Genomic DNA, 9,020 nt, shown 5'->3' with positions numbered 1-9,020 from the left:
AAGCAGCCTCGTATTGCACTCCCACAGTGGTAGATGAAGGCAAACTGTCATCACACTGCTAAGACTGTGATATTTATTAACCGCTTTATTAGAATTGACTACGTTTTAAAGTATGATAGAGTTAGCTTAACACCGCGTATCGAAGCATAAGCCATGGATACAGAAAACATTACTTTCAGCAACAGGTGTTCAACACAATGACGTTACTTACGCTCTGTGACAAGTAAAGAGCAGACTGACGTGTAAACAAGCAGCCTCGTATTGCACTCTCACAGTGGTAGATGAAGGCAAACTGTCATAGCACTGACAAGACTGTGATATCCATTAACCCATTTAGTGGAATTGACTGTGTGCTAACCGATGATAGAGTTAGCTAGACACCGCGTATCGAAGCATCAGCCATGGCTACAGCAAATCATTACTTTCGGCAACAGTTGTTTAACTTTCAGCAACAGGTGTTCTCCATAAATCTTAACACATGAGCCTACTGATGTCCGTTTGACTCAATCATCCTTGTTAAATCGCTTGAGTATTCCGTCGACGTATCGCCGCAGACACATTATTACGCTGCAGTCGTCTTTGTCTATTAACCCGATGCCCAGAACTAACCCATATTTGCCACTGTTGGTCATTTACAGCGACTTACTAGCTAGTCTTCGCTTGCGCGATTAGCTCCACTGATCTTCCAGTTGCCAGAATATCGTCGACATATACCAGAAGCAGCACGCAGTGACTTTCCACAATTTCGATCCAAATACATGGATCAAATCGGAAATCCAATTATGCAAACTAATTCGTCAAACGTTTCATTTTTAAGCGAGAACCTTGTTTTTTTTAAGTCCAAAAATTGCCTTGACTAGCTCAAGACAGTCATAATTATTGTCAAGCTCGACCCCTTCTGGTACCTCGCAGTAAACAACTTCCTTCATTACTTCATGTAAAAAAGCTGTTACGACATCCATTTTGTGAAGTTACCACCCAAAGTACTCAGTCAAGGCAATCGCCATTCGTAATGTCACCGTCTTGACCACAGACGAATAAATTTCCGTGTAATCAACTCCATGTTTCTTTTTGGAGTCTTTTGCGACAAGCCGTGCCTTGTAACTTTTCAACTGAGCCGTCTGCCTTGCATTCGATCTTGAATAACCTCTTGGCACCGATAGCATGTTGTCCTGACTCTAATTACGAGGCTCGAAATACTTCACAAAGTTGCATTGAATTCAGTTCCGCGTAAAAGGCTTTGCGCAAATGAATCTGATCGGGTCCACTTACAGCATCTTGATAAGAGGTGGGCTCCGATAAGTCATTAGTCTCGACTACGTTCACACTTGCACGCCATAATGCCGAAACGGAAATATCATTGTTTTCATCCTCGGAATTATGCACTTCTTGACCAGATCTTGACACTTTCATAACGCAATATTGACGCTTGACTAGACGAACGTTCATTTAGTCTTGAACACTTGCCTCTTCTTCCAGGCCTGCTTGACAATATTTGGACCCTGGTTCTTCACCTGTTTGATTGCGCTCTTGCGTTTGCAGCTTGCCTTTACCTGTTTGCCTGATATTTGTCGTGGCCAGATAGTCGTCATCTTCAATCTCAAGCAAGTCAAAATCCTGGTTTGCTGCTTCAACGTCATCAAGATTGTCCACTTCTTAATCAGCAAAACATGGCTCGTCAAACGTTATATCCCGACTAATCACATTTGTTGGGCTTGAATGTCATATACTCGATATGCATTTGACAATTCTTCATATCTCACAAACACACCTTCTCGAGACTTGAGGTCCCATTTAAGCCGCATTCATTCGGAGTCGAGACGAAAGCTCGAAACCAAAAAACGCGCATATGCTTGACGCTTGACTTAGACTTGTGCACGATTTCGAATGAAGCTTTGTTCTTTATTCTTGGTGATAGAATGCGAATCTTGATGTATTTTACCGTTTTGGCAGCTTAATCTTAAATCATTTATATAGCTGAGTGTGATGTAGTGCACTGCATCCAATACCCACAATCGTGCGGATGGCGCGCTCAGCTATTCCGTTGTTTTGATATGCATATGGAAGTGAGACTTGTTGCTTAATGATGCTTTCGTCCTCGTACAACATCTTGAGCATGTTAGTAGCAAAGTCGCGGACTCCGCCCTGTCGTATAACTTGAACTTTCTCGCAAGTTGCGGTCTGCACCTTGAGTATAAATATCCTGATCGCATTTTCGCTGTCCGAACTAGCTTGTAAACACTTTCCCTTCATGCGTCCGCTGGCCCCGTCGACAATCAGCGGTAGGTATCTGCTTCCACCAAGCGACTCTCGCTCCATCGGACCGAAAATGTCGAAGTGTAGTAGCTCGAATACAGCATACTGACGCTTATCAGGGTTGCTTGGAAATGGCTTTCGAACCATCTTACCCTCTTGAAATCCACGACAAAGTTTGGTAACGTTGTCATCGATGCAGAAGAGGCGTCTTTGGTCATTCCAATAGCAATCATCTTGCGAAGAACATCATTTTGTGCGTGCATGAAGGTCAACTTTATTACTTGACTCAACCATGTTGACAGATCGCTGTGATACCAAAGGCCATAACGATCATCAACCAGATCAACAGTCGCCACCACCTTCTTTGAGTCTTTAACTGCGATATTCATGCTAGCTCCATCACATAATACTTGAAAGCAACCGCTTTTATTGATCTGCGAAACGGACAGCAGCTTCATGCTAATTTTTGGAGCGATAAACTCGTCCTTCATCTCGATGTCGCGTATGTCGCCGTTGGTAGAGCCATCTTCTGGATTTTAGTGCCCACATCCATGATGACAGTCTTGTTTCCGTCGGCTACCGAGAGCTCGCCACAGTCCTGCTCATCCAGGGTCACAAACGTTGACGTGTCGAAGTAAATGTGGTAATTAACCCCACTATCAATGTTTCACATACCCGGCATGTCTCTTCCAGACAATAAATTGCATTACAGGGATAATACAAAGACGACTCGATCGTAATAGCAGTCTTTGTTGTACTGATGATGTATATCTTAGCTCCGCGTCAATGATGTTGCACACTGTTGTCAAAGTTGCAGACAAGTGGTGGCAAGAAAGCGTTTTGACGAGCAGTCGCTAACTGGTGGATTCCAACATTACCGGTGTGGACAGGCTGATTGACGAGTTGCAATTTCGTGGATTAGCCCAGTAGAGCCATCATCGTCTTCATAAAAATTGACTGCATCGCTTGTCAACAGTTCATTGATTATACAAAGAAACGTCTTTAGCCTTTTCGTTTCTTGCGCTGCTTCTGGGAGTGCCATATATTCAGTCGACGACAACGCCAACACGCGCGCCGTTTCTTGCTTCGCCAGCAGAAAACACCGCAACTCATCATGATTGCGTATTCACTTGTGCTTCGTCTTTATTCGTTATTGTCAGTCCATTCGGCATCAGAATAGCCTTAAAGCTCGTGCTTACAATTTGCTTGGAACTTAATGCCGAAATTTTTTGTGCCTTGAATGTACTGGAAGACTCGCCTAAGAGCTTGCCATTGCGTTGAGCATCAATGCGCTGTAAATTGCCTCAACCATCTAAGTGTCGCTGCCAGATTTGAACGTGTGCCTACCATGAGGTAGATAAGGCACCCAACGGCATTGCGATACGGTACGCCAGCCATAGTCACGTCGTGTTTGCATCCACCTTCACACATTGCCTTTGTCAGCTCGAGGCTGGGATCTTGTGGTGTGCGAACTGGTTTGCAATGTGCCATCTTAAACTTCTCCAAAATGTCGTTTGCAAACTTGGTCTGCAACAATAAAGCTGTTCTCGCCGCCGTGTCGTGTCTAATCTCCATGCCAAGAATATACTTGAGCTGGACCATATCGGTCATCTCGAATCACTCGCTAAGCATCTGGATACTGCTACTTTCGAGGATCAAGTCGTCAACGTTAATCACAACAAAAATCACGTCTTGGGCCGTACGCTTTGTATGCACACAATGATCCGATCATACTTCTTGTATTCCATTTGTAAGTTTAAATCATCAATTGTCTTGTTCCACAATTTTGGCGACTGCCAGAGCCCGTACAACGACCTTTTAATTCACACACATGATCGGGATAACTTTTATCAACATAACCATCGGTCTGCACCAGGAAGAAGTCTTCTTCAAGATATCCATGTAGAAAAGCAGTCTATACATCCATTTGATGGACCGTGAGACCATACTGGGCACTGAGGCTGATCAATCTCTAATTAACGTAAAGTGTGAAACTGGTGAAAAGGTTTCATTATTCAATGCCAGACTTCTGTGCAAATCCTTTGGCCACTAGACGCGCTTTGTAGAGCTCAACCTCATCATTTTGATTTTCCTTAACGCGAAAGACCAATCTGCTTCCAATCGCTTTGCGTCCTCTGGAAGCGGCACTAGATCCCACGTCTTGTTTTGAGTAAGTAACTCCTTTTCCGAGTCACAAGCCTTCGCCAATTTATCTGCGACGCTGGATTCTGTTGCTAACTAGAACGTGGTCAGCACTTCTCCCACTGAATCCACGACGTAAGCAGCTTCAAAGGCTTTGCCCGAAGCTGACAATTCGTCACGTCCTTGCTCCGCATTGTGCTCGCTTAAGCGCTTGACTTCAGAAAGTTCCGCCGACACCTCATGCGATTTTGTTTGCTGATGTCGTTTATCTCCAGACTAAACGAAGCCTTCAAATCCATTGCGCTGAACGAACCGCTTTGCACTAGGAGTCTCTATAGTGTCCTCTAGCGACTGCATACGATTGTGTCTTTTGGTGCTTACACCATTCTTGTATTTATCCATTTCAGTATCTTCGTCTTGATCTTCTCCTTGTGCTTCTTCATCTGTATATACACTGTCTTCATATCTATCTTGATCACAACATTGATAAGGACTTCCAACATTGAAGACGTATTCAAGAAACTTTGCGTCACGCCTTAATACCACACGACCACTCTTTTGATTCCGAGTTGGTATGCTTTTTCATGCGCGAATACCGAATAAAATGGCAGAGCTCGTCTTGAACATTAAGCACAGCGCGTTTTCCTTTGGAACAGTCACAAAAGCATGGCAACCAGACACTTTTAGGTTGATCTAAACGGGGTTTCTTCCAGTCTAAACTTCATAAAAAGAATTTAATTCCACGCGTGGGGTACTGAATGCGCAAGTAGTTGGCAGTTATTACTGCTTCCCCCAATGCGCCTTGACGACCTCAATCATACAACGCGCACATTCCACCAATATCCTGTTCATATGCTAAGCGATTCCAGTAAGCTGCGGCGTATATGGCGGCGTAAACGTCTGCACAATACGACGGCGCTGACAAAACTGTGCTAATTTTCCAGACGATTAGTCACCACCATTATCACAGCAAAGAGCTTTCACGACTTTTCCAGTCTGAGTCTCTACGTATGCGACAAAAGAAACAAAATTGCTTGCAACTTCTGACATGTTCGCAGCAAGAACACCACGGTAAAATGCGAGTACTTGTCGATAAACGTAACAAAGTACCGCATGCTGTCTGCATCAAACCGCATAAGTCACTGTGAGCCACTTCCACCAGTTTTGTGGCGCGATGAGTAGATTTTGAGTTTAAGACAAGCACGTGTTTGTTTGTCAGGATGACATGGCTCCCACTGCTTCACTGATGTAAGTTAGATACCAATGCCATATTGACGATGGTATCAAGACCTTATTAGCCAATGTGTCTAAGTCGTAGGTGCCAGAGGTATAACGTGGTGTCTCCGAGGCATCCCGACGAGCTTGTCAAAATAGCTTCTTGTACATGAATTGGCTCCGTACATAGCTTGAATAGACACCAAGCATCCAGCATAACCCCTTCGCCTCCGCATAGCATCCATCACGCTCGAAGATGACCGGGCCAACGTCATGAGTAAAGCGTCCGTGGGAAAAATGGTTACGAGAAAGCTTACGTATGTGACATACAGACGGCAGCACACTATTCTTCGTTCCAAGTAGTGTTGTCATTGTCATTGTAATCTCGCCTGTTTCCACCGCTTGAACAACGTCATCGTCTACCAGATGAACATCGACAGGAGACATGACCTTGTAATTGTCATAAACTCTTGCGAGTGAGTCATGTACCAGAGTCAACCAGCCATACAGCACTCGACCTGGTGACGCATGCGTTTCCACTCACCAAAATTAGGGAATTGCCAGAAATATCCTCACTTTCTGCGACGTTGGCGCGCTGTGACTTTTGCCGTTCTACATTCTTGCGAATCCACATTAGACATTTGGTAATCTAGTGATCAATTTTACGACAGTAGTAACACGCGCTTGTAATCTTTGCTGACGCAATACGTCCTTTGCGGCGTCCGTTATCTATCGTTGCAAACGCTTGCTCTTGGCCATTTCTAGCACCGTCAATATCTGACTCTAGTTTCTTCCGCTTCATATCTTCGTGTAGTAGCCGAGACGTTACGATTTCCCACGTCAGCGATTCCGATCTTGGCTCTAAAGCAGTGATTAGGGACGTGTACCTCTCGCTCAAACTTGCGAGAAGCGTAATCACCAGATCATCATAAGTAACCGGAGCGCCCACCGCATCTAGCTGCTCCGCCAAAGTCTTCATCTTGTTGATGTGAGTACGCACATCATCTCCATCTTCCATCTCGGCCGTGAAGAATCGACGATGGAAATCAGCTTGTTCGCTAAGCTCTTCTTCTCGAAGTGGCCTTCAAGGCGCAACCATACATCGTGCGCTCCTTTCGCTGAACGGACCAACGGCAGTTGTGAATCTTTTAGTCCAAGGAAGATAATCGCTAGTGCTATTCTTGACTTGGACTTGAACGCAGATTGGTCCAACGCAGTAGCGATGTGCATTAACTTGACCCCACCACTCGTCACTTCCCAAAGGCCCCGCTCCTCCAGCACCATTTTCATTTTAAACTCTCACTTATGGTATTCGTTCAGTTAAATTTGTTAATGCGCGAGTTTGTAGCTGTAGCGGCATCCATGGCTAATGAGAAGTTGGTATCGGCATCGGAGGCAGAGAAGACAGGGCTTGGGCTCATAACCTGAACTAAATGAGCACTTGTGCGATAGTTGGCAAAATACAGATGTAATTATACTGAAGGTTCTAAGTTGCTTTGATACCTCTAAGCCTATTTAGAATATTCTACCAAATATTATACTAGATTGTCTACCGGATTTATGTACCTTTTATTCGCTTGTTGGAAGCCTCTGTGCTGGATACTTCACTGGATATTGCGCTTGCGAAGAATCCCGAGTTTTACAAGCACACAAAGCATATCGACATTCGCTACCATTTTGTACGTGAAAAATTTGAAGACAGCATAGGATCTCTCGAGTACACTTGACATCGGATATGCTGCGGATAAATGGTCAAGGCATTCCCGCAGGCCAGCCTGAATATCTTCGTAAAATGCTGATGTGTCAAGAACCAAACACCAGTACAGCCGCGTCTAGTGGGAGTGTTATTGACACGTCGTGAAGATTAGTGGTGCCAAGAAAGCGTTTCGACGAGCAGCCGCCAACCGGAAGATACCGGTATTAACAGTGTGCACAGGCTGATTGCTCGAGTTGCGGTGTAGTGAAATGCCAAGTATCTAGCAGAGAAGTATCCATAAGCGCATGATAGAAACATAAACCTATCCAATAAAGAATTCAGTAGATTATATGGTAGTATATTCTAGATAGGCTTGAAGGTAGCACAGCGAACAAAGCACCTTTACACTTTTCTTTGTATTTTGCCAACATATGCGCACTTGCTTTTACAGCAAGCTCGACACTGCGTTTCGAAGCAAAGGCCATGGCTACATCGAATTATTACTCACGTAAACACGTGCTCAACATAATATCGTCAAATGCAATATTAACTTCTGACAAGCAAAAAGCTGTAAGATGTGTAAACAAGCAGCCTTGCATTACACCGGTATTGCTGTGCAATCTGCCTAGTGGTAGATGTGTACCAACTATCATCACGCTAAACACGGCTGAGATAGCGCATCTACTGCGTAAGTAAAAATTACGACGTGGTTTCGAATGATAGAGACCGTTAGTCGCCGCGTTTTGATGCTAAAGCAATGTCATTAGTCCTTGCAAAACCTGGTCAACGCAAAGCCGTCAAATGCACCGCATACATGTAATGGGGTTTTACGTACCCTGATATACAGGGGTGGGTTACACAATATGGTGTGACCGTACGAAGGTGTGGATTACAAGTCGGTGTAATCACACAATGCTGTGGCTACACCGTAACCGCAAGCCACTTCTTGGCGGGACCGCCTGTAGTAATGTATTTTTTCAGGTTTTTTATCTATTTAATAAAACCTAAGGTTTTAGATATAGGCGGATCCACCGCAAATATAACAAATATATGCAGCAGCAATTTTGAACGGAGGAATATATTTGCTTGGTTAAGCTTTTAGTATTTGGAGGTAGCAGATTGCGATCCACATAACTCGAACTGGGTTTTGGTATAGAACAAAGGTCGATGACCTTAAGTAACCTTCTACTAGGCAAAGAGCTACGGCAGCCCCGCTGTACTTGGTGGTACTCATTTTCAATCTACGCCTGAGTCGTTTCGTCTGAACTTCTGTGAAGATAATGCCATTCTCTTATTTGCCTCAGTGCATGCAGGACGGGCTAAATAAGCTGATGTCCCTGCATGACCCTGAGGGTGAGTAACAACTTGCTTCGCAAGGACCCGAAGCGACAAGCGCGCGCCTGGAGGCGTTTTTGAATTATGAGTATGCTCTGCGAGAGCACCTAGAGACGAAGATGCCGGCATCGACTGCGTCCATGACGTCACCGTCGACGTCGGATGACTCCTCCAGACCTAGTTCGCTCATGGTAAGCGTTAAGACTATCGAGGTTAAGGGCGGACAAAATCTCTTATGATTCCTGTGGTGCTCGCCACTGGTAAAGCCGCTACATATGGCATCCGCCGTGCTTCAGAACGAGCAACAGCGCGTGGTACTAGCTATCTCCAAGCTCGGGACCGAGCGCGAGATTGCCGTGCGCTCTTCGGTTGACGC

At 44.8% G+C, this 9,020-nt stretch overlaps 1 protein-coding gene across 1 annotated transcript; it reads right to left on the bottom strand.

The window, feature by feature from the left end:
• Positions 1-6,262: 6,262 nt before the first annotated feature.
• Positions 6,263-6,631, bottom strand: PHALS_12339 (uncharacterized protein; the record flags this gene model as incomplete). The annotated part of the gene is made up of 1 exon (XM_024727867.1): positions 6,263-6,631. The coding sequence occupies one exon, from the start codon at positions 6,629-6,631 to the stop codon at positions 6,263-6,265; it is 369 nt and encodes a 122-aa protein (XP_024578401.1).
• Between the last annotated feature and the right edge of the window lie 2,389 nt (positions 6,632-9,020).

Source organism: Plasmopara halstedii (assembly GCF_900000015.1).
Source record: "Plasmopara halstedii genome assembly, contig: Scaffold_614, whole genome shotgun sequence".
NCBI lineage: Eukaryota > Oomycota > Peronosporomycetes > Peronosporales > Peronosporaceae > Plasmopara > Plasmopara halstedii.
Note: the sequence above shows the minus strand (reverse complement) of the source record. Positions and strands in the feature narration are given on the sequence as shown.